At 43.3% G+C, this 21,365-nt stretch overlaps 1 protein-coding gene across 1 annotated transcript in view; it reads left to right on the forward strand.

Moving 5' to 3' along the window:
• The window catches only part of DGKI (diacylglycerol kinase iota), a 246,390-nt gene that overhangs the window by 112,599 nt on the left and 112,426 nt on the right, over nt 1–21,365 (forward strand). Inside the window, exons 3-8 of the mRNA XM_044441161.1 lie at nt 4,807–4,902; nt 7,321–7,395; nt 10,899–10,955; nt 12,015–12,080; nt 18,155–18,226; nt 19,328–19,444. Of these exons, the coding sequence (XP_044297096.1) occupies nt 4,807–4,902; nt 7,321–7,395; nt 10,899–10,955; nt 12,015–12,080; nt 18,155–18,226; nt 19,328–19,444 (483 nt within the window). The remainder of the gene's footprint in view (nt 1–4,806; nt 4,903–7,320; nt 7,396–10,898; nt 10,956–12,014; nt 12,081–18,154; nt 18,227–19,327; nt 19,445–21,365) is intronic.

Here is a 21,365-nt window from a genome sequence, read left to right on the forward strand (position 1 = left end):
TGGGCTCCAAATATTATTGGAGTACAACTTCTTCAGCAGTGCATCCATCATTGGGGAATGATGGATGCTGTAGGACATTTTTCTGCCTGGGACTTCTAGGGGTTGAAAGTCTTTTTTTTCCCCTCTGGCTGGGAAACATTGGGAATCATAGAACTTTGGACTCAGGAATGCTGGAGTCGCAGGACGTTTTTCTGTCTAAATATGCATAGGATTGTGTCCTAAGATACATATTTAGAGCTACAAGCAGAACCTCATATCATGTCTACAGTGGCGGAGGAAGCTATAAAAAACTCTCAGGAGGGGCAGTGCAATGTGTTCCTGACAATAGACCCCTTTTTAGTTAGTCCTCATGGGAATGCTGGTGTAATTTATTAGGGCCATTAAGAATCTAGCTCCATCACCCTTCCAAGGACATGTGCAAAGGAGACACTAGATGTCTTCCCAACTGGGTTGTAGAAATAGAGCATTTTTATCTTTAGAAAGCTAGCTGGCATCATCCTAAAGAAACAGTGTGAATTGGCATAGAGAACAGGAGGCTATGCAAGTACAAGGATGCTTAAATATCAAGCTGGTTTGAAATCTTGTCCTACAGAAAATAAAAATGCCAGCCTGGTTGCAGTGGGTATTTTCCTACCTTGCTACTAGAAGAGCTAGTAGGACTGCCTCCTTGGGGAGCTAGTAGCTACTGGCTCCTAGAGGAAGGGCCTTCTCAGTTGTGGCACCCCATCAAAGAGGTATACCTGACACCCATTCTTTTTTCCTTTTAGTGCTAGGTGAAAACCTTTGTAATTACCCGATATTTTATTAGTTAGATTTTTATTGTCATTCATGCACTTCTAGACTGATTTAGCTGCAGCTGTGTTGGGTGGATCATCATTTTATTGTATTTATACCAGTTGTATTATTGTGATTTTATAATGACTGCTTTATATTAACAATAGCATTTTTTGATTTTGTGAACCACCCAAGGAAGCATTTGGGCGGATGGGCAGTGTAGAAATAGAATAAACAAATAAATGAATGGTTTACGTGCCCAATCCAATGCACACTGCTGGGCGTTTTGGCATTTCTGATATTTTTCTGCCTACATATGCATAGCATTGCACCTAATTGCTTTTCCCCTGCAAGCTACTGATTTCAGGGTGCTTCATAAGGCATGCTGGAGTATTTGATTATCAGTAGAATGCAGGTTTTATTTATTTTTATTTATTTATTTATTTATTATAAATAAATGAGAAGAAAACATTTCTGTAAACCATGTAATTTCATTTAATCTATATAGACCTTTCATCTGTCAAACGTTACCATTTGAGAAATATCTTTTTTGATCCCAAAGATTGTCCTGGAATACTCTGAGTCAGGTTTTATAGTTTAACCTCTCTCAAGTTCTCTTCTGAGCCTGTTTCAGGACAATTTTGTTGGCACTTCAATACTTCAGGACACAGAATGACTTGGCCTGGCTACGGGTGTGGCACAAAGCCTTCTGGTTCCCAGACTTTTCCTTATACAGCCAGAACAGAGGTTTAGCACTCACAGAAAGAAACAAGTTTGCTACTTCCTTTGCCTTTGCCTTTGCCTAACTAAGCCTGAAAACCTTTTCTTCCACCAACCTCAGTCTGGTGCCCTCAGTGGTGTTGGAGTGCAACTTCCATGGCAAGTTGTAACCCAACATGTCTGGAGGGAAACCAACTGAGGGAGGGTCAGTTGCTTGGGAATATGTCCCACTGAATTCTGTGTAAGATTTCACCGTTGAGTAGGCAAGTAAGCCAAGATTTGCTGCTCTCTATTTTGTTATTTCCCATCTTTTCTTGGCTTATGAAAAGTGGGATGTATTGGCCTGTGTGGCTGGTTTGCTTTACATGTATTCCTTTTTCCAAAAGTAAATTACTTTTTGTAATGTTCAGCATGAAAGACAGACAATAATGTCCCTTTTCACCTTGGTCTGGGTCATTTCTTTTTAATGGTAAGAAGAAAAGCATTCCCTGGTTTCAGCACATTTGAACCATCAAGGCTATTGACAATGATAAAATTAAAAAAAAATGTTGACTGTGCAGGTGATCTGTAAGCAATCTGTTGTTGGACACCATCTGGCTCAAAAGCAGTGAATTCATTTGTAATTTTTGCAGTGCAGAAGCCAATATGTCAGGCATGCTCAATGCATTTTCCGTCATGCTGCAGTTCGGCATTCCTCTTTATTCCCATTGCTTAAAGCAGAGCATCATAAATGTTCTCCATGCTTAAGGCTATGTTAAGGTAGGATGGAAACCAAAATGGAAACCCTTTAAAGCTATATGATTTTGGGTTGCAGCTGTCTTCCAAGTTTGGTCAATAAAGGTACCCAGCCCCAAAATTCCAAAGAAAGTCCAGATGGTCTTGGAATTGGTCTGATCCAGTACTGCTTTATGTAATCCATCTTCCCTCTGAACACCCTTTTTCTGAAGGCACAGAGAGCCAGACTTGCCACCTGTCCTTTGTAAAACCCAAACCCTTACCTGTGCTTAACCATTCACAATCCCCAAAGCACATCTGAGAAGAGCATCAGGAAATGACTTCGGCAAATATGCATTAATTTGGCCATGCATTCATATTTTATACATGGCAACAATATTTCCTGCTTTCTGATTTGCCTTTTGGCCTGTACAGGTGAGGAATCTTGCAGACCCCAAAGTCCCTTTCTCCTCAAAGTAGTGAGCTGCATGTTCTTAAAAGCAAGGAATTGATAGAATCAGCTACAATCTAGCAGATCTGTTTCATACATTAGTTTGGGCCAGTCGCAGAACTGCGAGTGGTGGATGGTCTTCCAACCTTATGGGATGCTGAGCAGGGCAAACAGGGTATATACTTAGATCAGAGAATATGGGGCTGATTGAGGTACAAGCATTATGACAGTGTCATGACTCAACCCACCCACAATGTTGCATTATGGATTTGTCTGAAGGGCATTAGATGGAGAGAAGGATCAGGTTCAGATAACTATATTTCAGTCTACTGGGCTGAGATATGAATGTGTCCGCTGCCCCTTGAACTCAACCCCTTCACTACTCCCTTGACAATGCGAGCAAAACAAACCAGGGCATCTCCAACTAATCACAGTTTACCACTTAGTTCAATGTGGGAAACTGCAGTTACCAGCTGGTTACCAACTTCACTATAAGCCAGGATAACAAAGCATGAAGTTGGTGCAATATACTATCATGTTATGAAACTAGCATCTATATTTTTCCAGTTTGGATGAAATGGGAATCTATTTTTAATTAAAGAATTATCTAAGGATTGGAAATGCACATATGAAAGAAACTTCAAAGCTTGTGGAATTGGATTCTGATTCAGAAGAAGGAATGGTGGTCTGAAGCTGCAGCTGGAACGCTAAAGCCAGGGGACCCAGAGTTAAGCCGGGCAGCTGCTGAGAATCAAACTGTTTTACATTTGATGGGAAAGTTTAGTGAGCTAACCAATATGGAGAAGAGAGGACCCAGCAAGTTTAATCAGAGAATGAGGCATCAGGTTAAGAGGGTCTGACTAGTTAAGAAGCATCAGAAGTTCCAAGTGGTTGGCCCTGTGGCAGAAGGATCCACCTTCCTGCTTTTTTTCAGCTTGGAAAAGAAGAGGCATATTCACTTTGGATTTCATTTCTTATCCTTAAGCCACATTTCCCTAATATTCAGTATTCTAGCTTCCCTTGTTTCTTTTGCTACTGACTTTTGCCATTCTCTTTTGTGCTACAAAGCAGCCTAGCCGGTCAGCTTTAACATGATAAAGTCTTTATGTTAGGAACCCTTTGTCCTGGTCTGCTTGGAAGGAGGGAGAGAAGAATGGCCAGGACAACTTCCTGATTTAGTTGGGGCTTTTACAGAAGAGGGGCTGGGAACAGGCTCATTCATTCTGCAGCTTATGAAGACAAGGTATGATAATTGGAATGCTGACAATATGTGCAATTCCATCAAAGCTGTTCCCAAAAATTTGCTTTCATATTTAGGTCATAAGGAAATGAGTAGTTAAGAATGCTAAATGATTCTTTATTTTCATATTGGTAAAGTTCAGACAGGAGCTTCCAATGTAGAACTTATTTTTAAATGCACCTTGAATACTTCATCATTTGTAAAAGGTGGTTTACGGCTGTTAATTTCTGGCTTCTTAGGAATCCATGCACTCTGAAAAAAGAAAAAAAAAAAAAAAACCAGGATGAACAACAAACCAAATACCAGCAATTTCTAGATCTGGACTTGCAGCTGATCTTTACAGAACATCTTTCCTTCATTTTGTATGACTTTTTTCTGGTAGCACAAATGAGAGTCAGTTTTGTGTAGCGGTTGAGCATGCAGGACTGGGACTCCGGTGAGCTGGGTTCTGATCCCCACTCAGCCATGGAGCTCAATGGGTGTCTTTGGGCCAGTCACAGGCTCTCAGCCAAACGTACCTCACAGGGTTGTTGTGTGGATGATTGAATGCTGAAGGAGGATTATGTAAGCCACCCGGAGTTCCCTTAAAGGAACAGGTGGGATATAAATATAACAAACAAACAAATAAATAAAAGCACAATCTTATGATATTTACCCAGAAGTGAGTCCCACTGAGTTTACCAATGCTTGCTTCTAAGTAAATAACAGAGGGTTTCCACTTGATGGTGCAATCTTTACACATTCAGTGAGGAAAAGGAACTATTCCTTTCCATGTGGCTTACACTCTTGGGCATGCTAAGTAGTAGTAATTTGATAAAGAGAACCTGGGCCATAATGCTAAGAGATATCCTGCTGAACAAAGTCCACAGCAGGCAATTTAAGAAATAACATACATTTATTCTCCCAGGAAAATGCAGTGAATGGTGAGCACCTCTGGTTGGAGACAAATGTTTCGGGGGACCTGTGCTACCTCGGGGAGGAGAGCTGCCAAGTCAAATTCTCCGTGAGTGTTGGATCTTCGTAATTGCTGTGTTCCTGTGATCCTATGTATGTACACACTCGGTTGGAGGAGACACCCTCAGTGGAGAGGGCGAGAGTGTGCCTGTTTGCATAGGTGTCTTGTTCAAGTAGTCAATAAATGCATACAGATGGCTGGGAAAAGAGGGGCAGTCCTGCCATTCGGATCCCCAACCCAAGCTTGTGCTCAGTGATGGCACAAGGGAGTGGGAGAAAAAGGCTCCATACCATCTCTACCCATGGACAAAGGAGAGTGGTCACTTCCGCTCGGCCAAAAAGAGGAGGTGAGAGGGCACAGGTCTGCATACCATTTTCATGTGGTAATTCATACAAATAAAGACTAACAGCAGTGTGCATAGAAATATGGTTCATCTCACCATAGTGGGGAGGGGGGCTGTGACCGGGTCCCAGTGGGGCTGTTCTGCCTGTGCTTTCCAGGTGCTGTTGATGGGCAGCTTCAAAGCACCCGCTCTACCATCTTATAGTTCTGTATCTTCAAACCAGACTTGGAATCAACAGCTGTTCAACAATAGGACACTTTCAAATAGAGGACTGTCCTCTGTAAAGTAGGACTCATGGTCACCCTGTCATTGATAGCACACTGAAATAGCGACATACTTAATAAGATATATGAAAACATGCCCAAACATATACAGTGTCAGACATACAGTAGCAGGGGATCTTCAGCACCTTCAGTCCATTGTATGTGCTCAAGGACTACAGAGCTGTGCAGTTTTGGGAAGCAGATTTGCTTAGAATCATAGAAACAGAGTGAGTCAGAAGGGACCTCTTGTGCCATCTAGTCTGACCCCTGGCTCAAGCCAGCTTCACTCAGGCCATGCCTACCATGTGCATGTCCAGCCTATCCTTAAACACCCTCACCAATGGGGCTTCAGACACCTCCCATGGAAGCCCATTGCATACCTGTGGTTCTAACCATCAGGAAGTACTTCCTGACATCCACCCTAAATCTTGGTTCCCTGAGCTTTGCTCCATTTGAAAACATCCTGCCCTTCACTGCAGGGGGAAAAAGGTCATGACCCATCTCTGCATGGCACCCCCTCACTTACCTGTATGTCACTAGCAGGTCCCCTCTGAGTTGCCTCTTCTCAAGGCTGAAAAGACCCAGTTCCCTCAGTCTCTCCTCATATGGCTTACCCTGCAAACCAGCCACCATCCTAGTGGCCTTTCGCTGCTTCCTGCAGATGTGTTAATTGTACGCACATGAATAGGAATGATCCCTCATCCTTAGAATCAGCACTCAGCTCTTCTGTCCTGTCTCATGGTGGTTAATTTGCTTGCCATGACCAGAAATTGCAGTTTTTCAAATGCCAATCTGATGATTCCATAAAGGAAGCCATTGCCTTCAGTTTGCAAGAATTAAAACACTGTTATATTCAAAGAAAGGACATTCTGGAGGGCTTTCATATAGGGTTTTTGTAAGATGGAGAGGCCCTCAGGAAGAAGTATATTAGGGTGGGGAGATTGTGTTCTGCAAGATGACAATTCCTACTCATAACTCATGGGGCTCGGGTGCTACGTCAGGGGTAAGATGATTCAGTTTCAGTTTTTAATAGTGATAGATTACAGTTGGGAGAAATGTCTCTCAAGCAAAGCATCCTACCTCATAGTCCTTGCATAAGAGCAAATGTTATAGATCTATGAATACATCTCATTGCCACTCTTAACATTCCTGGTTATGGGTGTTGCAAAAATGCTGCATTTTGCTACTTTCTTAAAATGTACCAGCCGAAGTCGTCTTTTTTGTTCGCTTTGTAAAACTCAGTTTCAGAAGTGACATTTGGAAAAGGGTTGCATTCCATAAACTGAAAGTGAACTGTAGCCAGATATCAAATGTTTTGCAGAAGTTTGCCCTAGCTTTAGTCAGCTGCCCACAGTCCATTGCTGAATATAGCTCTGAGCTACATATGCCTGGAGCAACCTCACCAAAGGACGCTTAAAGCTGGAACCAGCCCCAGGTATCTTGCCTTGAGCACATTCCTTTTAAGTACTAGTTAAAAGCTTTTCCATTTCCCCAAACTCTTGGCAGCACTTAATGTACTTTAACCTCCAGTGATATTATTTGCAATTTATATGTTCCTTGACTAACTCCTGATTTTGCCAATTGTTATTCTGTATTTTCATCCTATTTTCCTATAATGCATTTATTATAAACGGTGATATGCCACCTTGATGCCTTTATAGATGGAACGTTTTCCATGAAACTACCAACTAAACAATCTTGTTCAATTGCAGTTTGTCTTGCGGGGGAAGAAAAGGTGGAACAAAGGATAAGAGCAGCCCCTCTGCCTCGTCATTCCAATATTTGCATCCTAAGAAAAATATTTCCTCCTCACAAGCTAATGGATCCCTAATGTATTTATTAATTTTTGAATTATTTCAGAAGTCAGCCCTTCGAAGAAAGTGTGCGGCATGTAAAATCGTAGTCCACAATGCATGCATGGAGCAGTTAGAGAAGGTAAGCTGGCGCCACCTACTGGAGTATTTGTAGTGGAACAAAATCTCTATTTGATTACAAGGGGGACCCGAAAGAACAGTTGCAAGATGGGATGTTACGGTTCAGAACAATGGCCACTTCATCGAGTTTCCCTTCTCTCCCTGCAGCTGGTTGTTGCATTTTCTAGGGTGGTCACTGATGGATTGCCAGAAACAGGGAGACAAATCACCTAAAATAAGGATAACCACCCCCAGTAACTTGCATCCAGTACACACATGCTAATTTATATGCAAGCAATTGTTCCAATTTAAATGGAAATAAAGTCAATTTCACCCCAGTCTGTGGCAAAAGCTGTAGTCTTGCTGTAGTCTTGATACTGGTTGATGGGCAAGAGTTATTTTGGTTCTTTATCTTTAAACTGGAATTAGAAAGGTCAAAGAGAGAATGGTCCTCTCTAAAAGAGGACGGCTGGCCACCCTACATTAACCATTCCCCAACAATCAGGTAACATTCTATGGCAGCTATGGCTATTTGGGACTTTCTCTCTCTGGGATTTTATTTCCCAAATATATTTCTGACTTCTGCAAATCTTGATGTTCCCCTAAGTCTTTTGGACATCAAAGGCATGGCGGGAATTGTCTTTCTCTGTCTAAACATGCGTAGAGTTGCTTTCTAAAAGCATGCTCTAAACCTGCATCCTATACATGATTACTTGGGAGTAAGCCCCATTGAGCTTGCTGGGCATACGTCTGAAGTATGCTAGTTTTTATTTTACACATAGGAGAACAAGAACAGATAATCTTCCTCCCTCCTTCCCCCTTCTCATACACATACAGAATTCTTTTAAGTCCAAGAGCGGGAAAATTGCTAAGATATTTATGTTAAATAGCTGTCCTTCAAGAAATTCCAGAGGAGTATTTGTAGGAAGGGTTTTCTTTTGTAAGAACAAAGAGACTTAAGACACAACCCTATCTGTGGTTAGGCAGAAAAAGTTCCTCCGCTCCCAGTTGAAGGACTTCTTTCAGTCCAAACATGCCTTAATAGTATTATTATGATTTTGGTGCAAGAATGAAGACTGATATTTATTGTGTCATAAGCTTTTGTGGTCTATAATCAACTTTATCAGATGCATGGAGTGGTATTCTAAGGTGTGTGTTATCAAAATATAGATGTGTTCTTCAAAAATGCAACCATATTATGCTATGGAAAAACTTCATAATGATCTAGCAGAGCAGGGAAACAAGACACATGGGTCGGATTTTCTTGCTGACCTTTACCAGGAATTATAATTCATTCCTACAAATCCATTATATGTGTCATCTGAGGGAGTTCCACATGCATGCAAGCATAAAAGTCTCCAGGCTGGCCAAGTTAGCTAATCAATAAGCAAAAGAAACCCCAAGATTGATTCTGCATTTAAAGCTCTCTTAAACTTTATCTTGTGACCACAACTATTCCATGGGCTGGCTTAGTGGCCAGCTAGGGTGAGTTTTAAACAATATGATCTCAGGTTAGATAGCTTTCCTATCTTGGCAAGATCTAGAGGATGATCAAAATGAGAGGAAGCTTAACAGAGGAAGTTGCACAAGGACAGACGTTGTCTTTGTCATTCAACACACGCAACCCCCAAAGTGACCTTAAGCTCAATGCTATGCATGGTCAGACAGTAGACAGTACCCAGTATTCCCTAGCCAGTAAGTAGGATGTTAAATTAATTTTGGGTGATGGTGGCTGAAGTTTGCCAGAAGTTGTAGGATGTTTTTGTGTTAGAGCACGCATAGGATTGTGCCTGTGGCAGGTTTAAGATTAGGATTAATAGGTTTTGTAGTTGCAGACATAAAAGATGCAAATAATTATGCTTCAAATATGAATCTCCAAATCGGAAGAGACATCAAAAGTTGTTGAATTGTCTTTTCATTTTCCAAGTCAGGTAATTTTTGATCTCGTAAAGATTTGCTTACATGTGTTTTTATATTAGGAGTAAATGGATGCTTGGCTAAGTTGGCCACTTATACATCCTTCAAGAAGGGCAAAAATGCAGGATATTTGCAGCCTAGAATTTGTAGGTATATATGCAGGCCTGAAATCTTGGCTAGCATTTAAACAGACATGCAGCACATTATGATCTCTGTGGGCTCCTCAGTCTGCTGTTCAGGTGGCCAGTGCAGGTGGGTAACTCTAAACCCCTGCTCCCTCCTTAGGGTTCCTAGACCTTTAAACTGGACATGGACTGGACAGCCCTTCAGGGAAAGGATGTCTTGTAATAAATACTGTCCTCTGTAAAATAGGGTTCATAGTCCTCCTAGCTGGAATTAGACCTTCTGGGAGAATTATATGGCTCTGCTTCATTATCATTTTACATACTCACCAGGTAACCATAATAATTTGCATGCGTGTCATGAATAATGCCATTTCTGTGAATTTTCATGTGCCACTCAACTTCATTGGTTATATCTTGGACGGATGGCAACAATCAGTGGGGTGACTTAAGATCACACATATTCTTATTTATTTGTGTGTGTACATCCATGTGCATGTACATTATCTCTCTCTCTCTCTCACTCTCTCTCTCTCTCTCTCACACACTCTCTCTCTCTCTCTCTCTCTCTCTCTCTCTCTCTCTCTCTCTCTCACACACACACACACACACACACACACACACACACCATGGCCAGTGCAGGGATGTGTGAGGAATCCAACAGGGGGATGAAAATCTGATGGGTTTTCACAATTCAGCCTCCTGGATTTTGGTCAGCCAGTCCTGCATGAGTGCCAGCTCAGTATGGTGGGACTCAAGCCTGCTCACAGACTCCCATCTTTTAAATGGCGTGTCATTTGGGGGTTATTGTTCAGGAGAAAAACAGTAAGAATGTTTGAGTCAAATCAGCTGATTTGCCCAAATCAGCACCTGAAAAGCCTATGGTTGTCACTCAATTACAACAGATCATGCAACAATCATCCACTTTTCAGGTGTCAATTTTCACAAAATGCACAAAACACGAGGCATTCTAGATAAAACCGGCAGTAAAAAATAACGTGTTCAAATAACCCTTCTGACAAATAACCAAAATAAATGCACATCTGCCACTGCCTGGAGAACATATCCTTGTTAATGGAAATGATGTGCAAATATTGAGAAACTTTTGTCGCAAAAGCTTATCTGGTAAAGAAATGGTGGCCTTCCACTTTTCCGCATGCATTCAGTACCTTTTTTGATTCTTGGTTGCACTTATTTGTGTCATTATGCATAATATTGAACAGTGAATGATTTTAGGTGCAATCCAGTGTGAGCTGGGAGGGAATAAAGGCCTGCAAGCCTTCAGTTGGATTGGGTTGCACCTTATGGGTTTTCGTGGCAAGATTGATCTGTCATGACATGCAAGTGAGTTGGTGTGAATGACCATTGTCTCCTCTGGCTTTCAGCTGCTAAGCAACAATTGCCCGTTTCATTATGGGGACTGTTCTTCGATCATTATTGCTTGGTCTCTAGTCTGATGCCTCTTTGTTTGCTTTCCATGTGGCAGATTAATTTCCGGTGCAAGCCAACTTTCCGAGAAGGCAGTTCTAGGTCCCCAAGAGAGGTGAGTGACCAGTGTGAGTCTCTTCGGAGGTTTTCTCCTTTTGCAGCTGCACAGTTCTTTGTGGGAAAGTTCTCTTGGAGTTTGAGAATTCTGTTATTATTTATTTTATGTATAGCCTGTATCTTTTCCTCCAGGGAACCCAATAGTCCTCTTCTTTCTCCTCTGTTTAATCCCCTCAACAACCTTGTGAGGTAGGCTAGGCTGCTAGTCAGTGACTGGCCCAAAATCATCCAAGAGCACTGCTTGGCCGAGGGAGGACTAGAACCCAGTGCTCCCAAGGCCCGGTCCTATGCTCTAGTCGCCACTCTGTGCTGGTTTTCTGATATTTTCACTCCCACCCCATGGCCAGGTACCAGGCCGCCAACTGGAGTGAAGCTCCCATGTGGTTACCTCCAAGCAGCAGTGGCTTTCTCTGCCTGTTGGCTTTCTACTCCTCTGGGCAACTTGCCCTCATCTCTTTTGAGGGCAAGCAGGTGGACATGGGTGAAATTGAGGAGAGAAGAAAGAGAGAGGGAAATGTATAGGTACACTTGAAACAGTTTAAGCCCTTCCTCAACCTGGTGCTCTCCAGTTGTGTCGGAGTGCAACTTCCAGCCAGGGTAGGCATGATGGAAGTTGTAATCAAACACCCCCGGAAGGTGTCAGCCTGGAGACCCATCACATAACATCTTTCCTCAGGGTGGTCTTCAGAGGCCATTCAACTAGTTTGAAAAGGACAGGTATGTATGTGATTTATAGAACTACCTTACTTGTTCCTTGCAGAAACAGGTTCAGTTGCCTTGGGAATGGAATAACAGGACATATACCTATACCTACATGCACTTCTCTGCCTTTCTTCCTCTCCCTCTCCACCACCTGAACTTTGCTGTTGTTACGTGCTGTCAGGTTGTCTCTGACTTAGGGCAGCCCTATGAATGGAAACCCTCCAAGATGTCCTATCCAGGTCAGCCCTGCTCAGCACTTGTAAATGCAAGAATATGACAGAGCCCTCTCTTTAATGTAGGGCTGTGTCCTGCTTTTACGAAGTTTACCCCTTCCTTGTTCTGTTTCCCACTGCAGAATTTTGTCCGACATCACTGGGTGCATAGGCGGCGGCAGGAGGGGAAGTGCAAGCAGTGTGGAAAGGTAGGCACAAGACCCGCAAGATGTCCAGGTTTGTAATGCATTTATACATTTAGCCCTCAAGTTGGATTGTTTGTTGGAGCAGAATCATAACCGTTGGCTCTTTTGTTGGATTAGAATCATAACAAATTGTTATCTTTAAATACCAGAGGTACTTCCATGTATACCTTTGCCATTCTGTGGGTTCTCTCTCCTCCATGTTTTATTTCTCTGGACTTTCACCCTGCCATATAAATGTTTAGCTGAAGCAGGAAACATCTGCTGAAGTTTTCAGGGTCTTCAATTCATGTCTGTCTTTCCTTCTTCCACCCATGTGCTACTGAAATACAGAAGTGCATTGATAAAATATTGAAAAAGCAAACTTTATCTGAGCACTGGTTATTATTGCATCAGACTTTTCTGGTAGTGTTGCTAATACACACATAAGAAGAGCCATGCTAGGTCTGACCAGCATCTTCTTCCCATGGTGGCCAACCAGCTGCCTGTGTGAAACCCCCAAGCCAGGCAGGGACACAACACCCCACTTGTGCTTCCCAGCAACTGGTCCAAAGAGTCCCACTGCCTCTGATATTGGGACTAGCATATGGGTGTCAGGATGCTAGCCATTGCTGGGCTTATCTCCCAAGCCTCTTCTAAAGCTGTCCAAGCTGGTGACTATTATCTTCAGAAAGAAGGCCAGGCATTCCAGAATTCCAAAATACAGGTGTTTGTTCACAGGGTCTTTCTTGGCTGCGTGTTTTAGCTGTTTAACATTTTAAATGGCTTCTTTGTTTTTATAATATGTTACTGTATTTTATTCTCTAGCTTTTATGGATGTTTATGAACCCATTTTATTTATTTATTTCATTTTTATACTGACCCAGAAAAAAAAAGAAAGGAAATAAATATATAAAGTGGGTTCATAAACATTTTCGAGATTCCTGGTTTTCTTTCATTCACAGGAAAGACATAAATGCATACAATGTAAGGTTCCATTTCCATTCTAATTAACTGCTTTGTCTTCTGCTGTCTAAGCTGTGAACATGTTATGGTCGTTAACACATTAACAACTTGATCATAAAGGAATAACAATTTTGGCCAAAGTAGAACATTTCTAGTTGTTCTAGAAGGACTCTAGAGCAGCGTTCCCAACCCAGTGCTCTTCGGATGTGCAGGACCATTTCATTATTCCTGGCTTCCATGCCAGTGGTCATGGCTGGTAATCCCACACACCTGGAAGGCAGCAGACTGGAAAGGAACTCATGTCCAGAGGAACTCAGGGAATGCAATCGTGCTTCCACCACTGGATCATTGAAGACACACTATCAGCATTCAACCCTGGAGCAATGGGCCAGATCGAAGGCAAATCATGCATTAACATCTGGGGACCTAAGCACAGTTCAGGTTGCTTTATGGAATGATGTCCCAAGAACTTCAGACGAGCAGCTGGCTGGTCATAGTTCTTATTTTCCAGGAGAGGCAAGCAACTAGGAAAGCAAGTTTGGCAAAATTCCTGAGAACAAACTGGAATGGAGAGCCACACAAAACAAGGGAGAACTCAGTGATGCCCTATGGTCAAGAAGTCTGGGCTTCTGCGTGCTGCAAAGCATGTCTGTTTTGCTGGAAAAGCTTGTGAAATCGCTTCTGCAGCATCCAGGAAGTAGCTGGTAAGCAAGCAATAAGGCAGACCAAGGCACTAGGAAGCATCAATGCCAGAGAAAACTCAACTGAGAGACTTCCTCGTCCTGGAACTAAGAACCCCTTGTTCATAGCAAGCCCCCTTTCCCATGAATTTGTGGAAGGTAGGTAGGTTTCAGCTGTACCCAAATGCTTGGCCCAATGACTTGGCCCAATCAGTCTATATTCGACAACTCAGGATTACCAGAGCCTTACCTGTTTTAAGATTCAGGAACTTTAATAAAGCTTTCATCCCTGAAAGCAAGACAGCAATATGATATTCAAAAATGTTATTAATTTGGGATTTTTCCAAACTGCTTAAATGCACAGTTAAATGTACTACAGCCTCAGTTCTCTGGTTAGTAAGTTTGAAAAATCAATTTGAACAAAAGCCCTGAAAAAGAATAAGAGCCCTATTATCTCCGAATGGCATCTTTGCTTCTCATGTCATCTAATCCTCTCAGCATTGCATTATTATGTTTTTCCAAAGGTAGATAATTTTATCCTCTCTTTCTCTTTCTCTTTTATCTGTCAGCATGTACCAATTATATTGTTCATGCTTTCTCTCTCTTTCTCTTTTCCTTTTAAAGCTTGGCCCATCACTAAATCTCTAAGCACCAGGTTGCAGTGTTGTATCTCATTCAGGAGGTTGCTAATGGTGGGAGGCAGAAAGCTGTGGTTCAGCAACCTGGTGAGGAAGGGAGTTTGCCAGTGGATGCAGCTGGGTCTTAAGAGGCCCAGGTTTCAAAAGGAATTCCTCCCAGTTAAAGCAGGACCAAATCTAAAAAGTGGTGGATTTCAGAATTTGTCAGGCTTACAGGATAACCAACAACCTAAAAGTGCTACCTTTCTGCATTCCTCAAAGTATCTAAGAAAATCAGGTGCAGCCAATGAGAGTTCTCAGTTTGCATTGCCTCTCTCAGGTAGCCCCTGCATTTGGAGACCAATTTTTCAGGCCTGCATGATCCTGGGACTAGTGCTGAGCTAAAGCATCTTTAAGTTTGAGCTTGTGCAAGTTCGAGCAGAAAAAGGTTTCCATCACTCCAGGGTTTCTCTGGAGCCATGGTGGGTGGGGAATGCTGGGGGTAATAGGACCTTTTTTCTGTCCAAGTATGCATAAGAACAGAGGAACAGAGCCAGAAGCTTTGGAGAGCTGGTTGAAGATCCATTAACATTATGGCTACATGGACCGGAAAAGGACTCTCTTATGCTGTCACAATGTCTCAAACTCCAGATATTTCTATTTTCCCAGGCATTTAACATTTTTTCAGTATGCTGTAGGAATGAATCTGCTGTGGTTACTACACTATTGTCCTTTGTGAACTTCCTTGAAATCTAGTAGGATCGAGGGTGGTGTGTACATGCAGACGTATATATGTTCGGAGAGAGACGATACGCCTCCTTCATAGGCTTTCTTGTGTGCATTGGTGTTCCATTGCTCTAGCTCCTTGGAAAGCAGGTGCTTTACTTGCCTGAGATGTCAGCAGATATACCTGGATACCTGCTGGGTACATGGATACCATGCCTTCTGAAGCCCCTTCCTGTAGCCTTGCCCTTGGCATGTCCCACTCCCCGTATGGCTTGCACTGGCCACAGCTCCTGTGATGGAGACAGCTGAGCAGAGCAGGGCTTGGGATTCAGTTGCCATCTGTGCAAAGTGCATCAGAGAGCCCCTCCTGAGACTGCAGAAACCAAGCCGCCCTGCTTCGGTAGGACACATGGCTCTAGGGATGTGCAGCTCCCTGCAGGTGGAATGCAGCTTCTGAACAGATATGCACATAAGTGGTAGGAATAAGGCTGCCCAAACGAGGCTCTGGCTAGTTGCATAGATAATCAATAGGATGTACACGTATTCAATCAACAAGAACACCATCTTTAGAAATGGTGACAGAGGAAAGACATGGAAACCAGTAGCACATGTTCATTCAGCATGGTGATCTAACCACTTAGAAATTTTGTTACATTTTCATGTAGACAAATACCACAGATCAACACATAAATCTCCAGAGTCCACCCTTCAGTTATTTGCATTGTTTCTCAGCCCTTCACCCTCTTTCCTCCATAGGATCCAAGCAAGAGCTGCCGAGATCAAGGATCAGCCAAGTGAAAGCAAGAGAAAAGCATTTTAATGTACTGTCTGTAGACCCGCCAACCTTGCTTTTGTAGGAGGTCATCACTCACATCTGTGGTTGTAAATGAAATGGCTAAATATTTGAATGGATGTGAATAACATGCACATGATTAATATCTACAGAGCTTCAGGCCAAAACTGCGAGGAGGTTAATCTTCTGTTTCAGGCTAAGAATGAATTACCACTAGCTTTGTCTATCTGGATTAATCGTGCATTTGACTTCCTTCTCAAGTGTCACTGACTAATTCTTGGGAGAAAAGAAGAAACAGGGTTTTGCTGGATAAGAATAGTGCACCAAAGGTACATCCAGATGGAGAGCTCCTGGCAGGAACTCCTGAAAGGCATTGTACAGCTGCTTTCCCTTCCCTTCCCTTCCCTTCCCTTCCCTTCCCTTCCCTTCCTACCCACCCCACCCCACCCCACCCCACCCCACCCCACCCCACTTTTTTGTGAAAGGAAAAAGACATGGAAGGAACAGTGGGAAAATATGAAAGGGTCACATTCTGAATGCTCCATGCAGCTCCATGAGTGAGGCAGGCTAATGACACGATAAAGCCTTGCATGGAAGCACTTGGGCGTTTGCTCCAGTGTATGTTTTGCCTAATATTAGAAGCTGGGGCCATCTCCATTAAGTGCAATGGTGGGAAATTCAGAACAGAGAAAAGGGGGTCCATCATCATATGACACACTCTCAAATTATGGAATTTGTGCCACAAGATGTAGTGATGGGCGCTACTTGGAAAGCTTTTAAAGTCAGATTCATGTGGATAAGGTTTTCGGTGGCTACTGTCTGGTTGGGCATGCATTGCCTCCAGCCTCAGAGGCGGTGCGGCTCTCAGTACCAGTTGCTGGGGAACATGGGTGAGAGGGAGCTGTTGCATTCGTGTCCTACTGTGGGGTGCCTCTTGTGGGCTTCCAACTGATCTGGTGGACCATTAGGAGAACAGAACACCCAGCTCTTTGTATGTTCTCGTCACATTCATGACACTTCCAGCCATAATGAGAACAATTCTGTACTAATTCAGGGACAAACTAGTTTTGCTTTCTCTCTTCCAAGCTTCTTTGAGCTGTTCTATCTTGCCCTATCAAATTTTAAGTATGGTGTGGTTAAAAGAAAGCAAAGGAAAAGCACTTGCAGAATCACATATATGGAAAAGAAGGGAAAAGGTATCCTGTTTCTGTGGACTGCTCTGGTTATGTGTGAGTTCCATAACTGGAATCACCTGATTGCTAAATGGCATTCACTCTGTCATGGAGCCTGACTCTAAAAAAGGCTGCCTCCCCTGACAACAACTGCCTAGCAAATAGAGTATACCCTAAGAGTACAAGAATTGTCTGTCCCAGTTGCTAGACTGTGACATTTTCCTATTTGCCCTACTTCTCTTGCAAAACACCCATCCTGCAGCTGTTGATAGAGCTATCCCATAGAGAGGGCCAAGTCTTATTATCTGTTGCCCCAGAGGGCACACCTAGATTGAATGGGTGTAAATTACAGGAGGGGGGAAGCATCTCGATGGTAAGAGATGCTCATCAAGGGAACCAAGGGCAATGGGCTCTCCCCACAGGGAGGTCTTCAGACCATGGCCAGACAGCTGTCTATAGGGAATGTGCTAGCATACAGCCCTATCATGCTCTATGGTGCTATGCATGTGAAGAACCTGAGATCTTTGATCCTGCAGGTCACAAATAACCATTTTAAAACAGAATGGCTTGGCCTGCCTAAAGAGGCTTAATAACAAGGGTGTGGCTAAATCAGATGATGAAGAAGATCATGTTAACACCCTGACTTACTGCAAGACTCTGTGCTAGGTGGGATTAAGGTGGCTGCATATGCAGTGATAAGAAGGAGGAAACATATCACCAAAAGGGGACAAGAGAGGACACTAATTTGCATAAAATTTGCATTAGACACCAAAGGGGTCAAACTAATGTTTTTGAGAGGGATGATTTTCAATAAGAGTCATTTATCGTGTGCTTGTCAATCCCTATTCAGGATTACTTATGGGTGCTTAAGACAATATTGTGACCCTCCAGTTTTGCTTTGGAGGTTCTTTTAAAGCAGGGAAAATGTGGCATTTGATTGTAAATGCAAAAGAAACAACTTTCTCACCGGTGCAATTTGCTATTTCACTATACCACAGTGTAACCTAGAGGTTATGTAGTGCAAAAGCAGGGAAGGAAACCCTCCATATCAGGTTTTCTCGGATCTTAATTCTGCAACAGAACTGAACCACCTCATGAGAAAGAGCTCTTAACTGGCGGGTGTGACTAACTCCTCTTGTCCTTACAGGGGTTTCAACAAAAATTCTCCTTCCACAGTAAAGAGATCGTGGCCATCAGCTGTTCCTGGTGCAAGCTGGCGGTAAGTAGCCATCTGCACACATAAGATGGCTTTGAGGCTTTTCCTGGTCTTCCACAGATGGCACCTCTAATGAGGCAAGAGTCTGTGTGCATGGGCTACTTTGCTCATTTTCTTGTTTTCTGCTCTTAAAAGCTGAATAGGATGGCCAGTGACACATTGCCAGAGCTTCGGCTGCTGGGCGGTATAAAAATCAAATACAAAATGAATATAATTGCCATCAACAGCAACACCAGTCGCAGCAAAAAAGAGGGTGTAGAACTGCAATTTATGTATATGTGCGAATTTAGAAAGGATATTATGATAAACCCTCCATATCTGCTGTTTCAGTTACTGTGGTCCCAAAATAAGACTGGAGTGTGACCCATTCTGGGGATGCTCGTCCTGTGACATGTCATGTCGTGAGCCTTGCACATGGCCACACACCCAGTCCCAAGTCCAGCACAGCCCGTCCTTGCCAGGGGGTGGTGCACCGTTTTGGGCCGGTCGTGGCAGCAGGTGGGAAGGGGAGCATTCCCTGGGCATGTCTCTAGGCCTTTTTCAGCAAGAAATGTAACACTAAAAATAAAGTCATAATAAATATCAAATGTGACAAGATAGTATACGATACAGTAACAGGTATAAAAGCCGGAAGTTTTAGGGAGTTAAATAATAGAAAAGTTTTAACATTATGTTTATTTTAAAATTATTTAGGGACAAAAATGATGGAAAACAGCAATACCAAAATATTTTAAGAAACTGAAAAAGATTATCAAAGCCAGGGAGAACAGGGACATCTCAGCCTGGTGCTGAAAAGATGGACTAGATCATGGAGAAAGGGAGAGCCATGGGAACTGCCTTGGGTTCCATGCAAGAGAAAGAAGGCCAGATATGAATGAGATAATAAAGAAATAAAGTCAAGGGTGAGCATCTTGTGGTCCTTCAGCCTACAGCTCCCATAAGTCTTCACCAGTGGCTCTGCTAGGTTGGGCTAAAGGGAGTTGTTGGTCAAAGCATTGGGAGTTGCCCATCTCTTGTTTGTGTCTTTGCATTTCCTCTTCCTTTTGCTGTACTTTTGGTGCTCTTGCTCCACCTCATGGATGCCTCTTGTTTTCCTTCTCCAAGTTTCACAATAAAGTCACCTGCTTCATGCTGCAGCACATTGAGGAGCCATGTTCACTAGGGGTTCATGCAGCTGTCATTGTTCCCCCTACCTGGATCATTAAGGTGAAGAAACCTCAGGTAACTGCATGCCAATGTCTGTTTAGACACTGTGGGTAGCCCGCTTGGCTTGAACTCCTGGTACTCCTCCAGAAGCGCATGCCTCACTTTGCTTTGCCAAAAACCCTCCCCCAGGTGCACTCCTATTTCTTATACACCATTACCCTGCCTCTTTTTGAAGGGTTCTTTTGCCTGATTGCTTTGGATTGTGAATAACCAGAATGCCAGGCTTCAGGAGATGCTGTGAAAAGCCACTGTGGGATTCTGTTGATCTCTCCCTCTCCCTCTCCCTCCAGAAAGCTTGAGTGTAGTTGAGGAAGCTGGACTTCCAGTCATCAGACTGCAAAGGAGAGTTCCTTTCAAACAGGGTCGGAGACATTTTATTTGCAGAGGTTCTTATTACCTTGCTCGAAATCTGTCAAGGTCTGCATTCAGCCATTAATGTGGCAAGCACCAAAGCGGGCCGAGAGCCGCCTGAGATTTGGCCTGAGTCTGCATATGGCAGCAGAGATGCAGAGCCTCACTCACACTGGGCTCCCCCTCCGGCTCTCCCAGTCTGGAATAGCTTCTGAGGTTGCCAGAGGACAAACCCTCTTTCTCCCAGAACGATGATCATTTGGTGGTTTCCAACCTTTTGTGCAGTTTGTTCTTAAGTTTAGAGAGTTGGATGGCTGCTCATAAGGTTTAGCTACTGCAGCCATGAGAGTGGTAAGCTCAAATAGTCTGATGTTTGGGGCTTTTTGCGGGGGGGGGGGTGCCTGTTTTGTCTTTGGCCTTGCTCCCCACTAGAAGGCAGCCACAAATGGGATCCAGCTCTTGGGCATAAGGAAGGGGATCACCCCTGGCAAGTGGTGCCTGACTGAAGCCTGGCAAGTGGTGCCCCCCCCCCCGCTTCAGTCATCGTTCTGAGGCTGCTGATAAAGGGTGCTGCTGTTGAGCACCTGAGTTAGTCCCTCCACCAGTCTCTTCATTCAGTCTCCTTGGCGACCTTCTGGAATAAGCAAGACAGGGAGGCTGATGAAGAAAGGGGCAGGTGAAGGAACATGGTGGCCAGTGCAGCAGCCCCATCTTTTCTCACTCTGAAAGATGCTGGTAGGATCTGCATTGACGTCCTGCCCTGAGCAGGGGTTGGACTTGATGGTCTTTATCCCCTTCCAACTCTAGTATTCTATGCTGCTATGGGCTCCAGGTAATTCTGCAGCAACCCTAGGAGAAGCTCTCTTTTACCAGTCTGGTTGCTAAGGATGAAGGCCGGTTTTGCTGTATCATCTCATGGATAAAATCCAATGCATGAAGGCAAAAGAACTGTCGAAAGTGGCCTGCACTGGGCAGCAGAGATTTGAACCCCTTTATATTTCTTTTTTCTTTTTTTGTTTAAACATTCAAAAATCTATCACTGTTCGCTATATGATGAATAAGGTATTGATTTTTCTATTAAAAAGCAGCCAATTTAAAGAAGGTTCCAGTCCTTTTAATCTTTGTATTGAGCAGTGATTTCAGCAAATGGTGCTTTGCTTGCCGTGGGCATGCTATGACAGAAGAAGCCAAGTTAGCACATCCCTTCCTTCTTTACAGGAAGAGAAAACTGTTATATTAGGAGGTGGAAAGCCCATTTCCCCATTTCTTTTGACCGCTGTAGCAAAAGACCATTGCAACATGGTTTGGCCACAACAGTGGCCTGATATTTCTGATTTATCAGCAGGGGATTTATTGGGACTCCAATTCCACACCATCGACCATCCATGAGACCCCCTATTCTAATTCCCATCCCTTTGACATGTAGCGATATCAATGTGCTTTGGACTTTGTTCCAAGTGTAGACTAAATAATGGAGAGGACAGTTGGATTGTTCCTGCTGGTACTACCACCCAACCTCGATCCATTCAGCAGAAAGTCTGAAAGGGATTTCTGCATGCATATTTATTGGATTTATTTATTTATA

This window comes from Varanus komodoensis, unplaced genomic scaffold (genome assembly GCF_004798865.1).
Source record: "Varanus komodoensis strain SLA01 unplaced genomic scaffold, ASM479886v1 scaffold39, whole genome shotgun sequence".
In the NCBI taxonomy this organism is placed as follows: domain Eukaryota; kingdom Metazoa; phylum Chordata; class Lepidosauria; order Squamata; family Varanidae; genus Varanus; species Varanus komodoensis.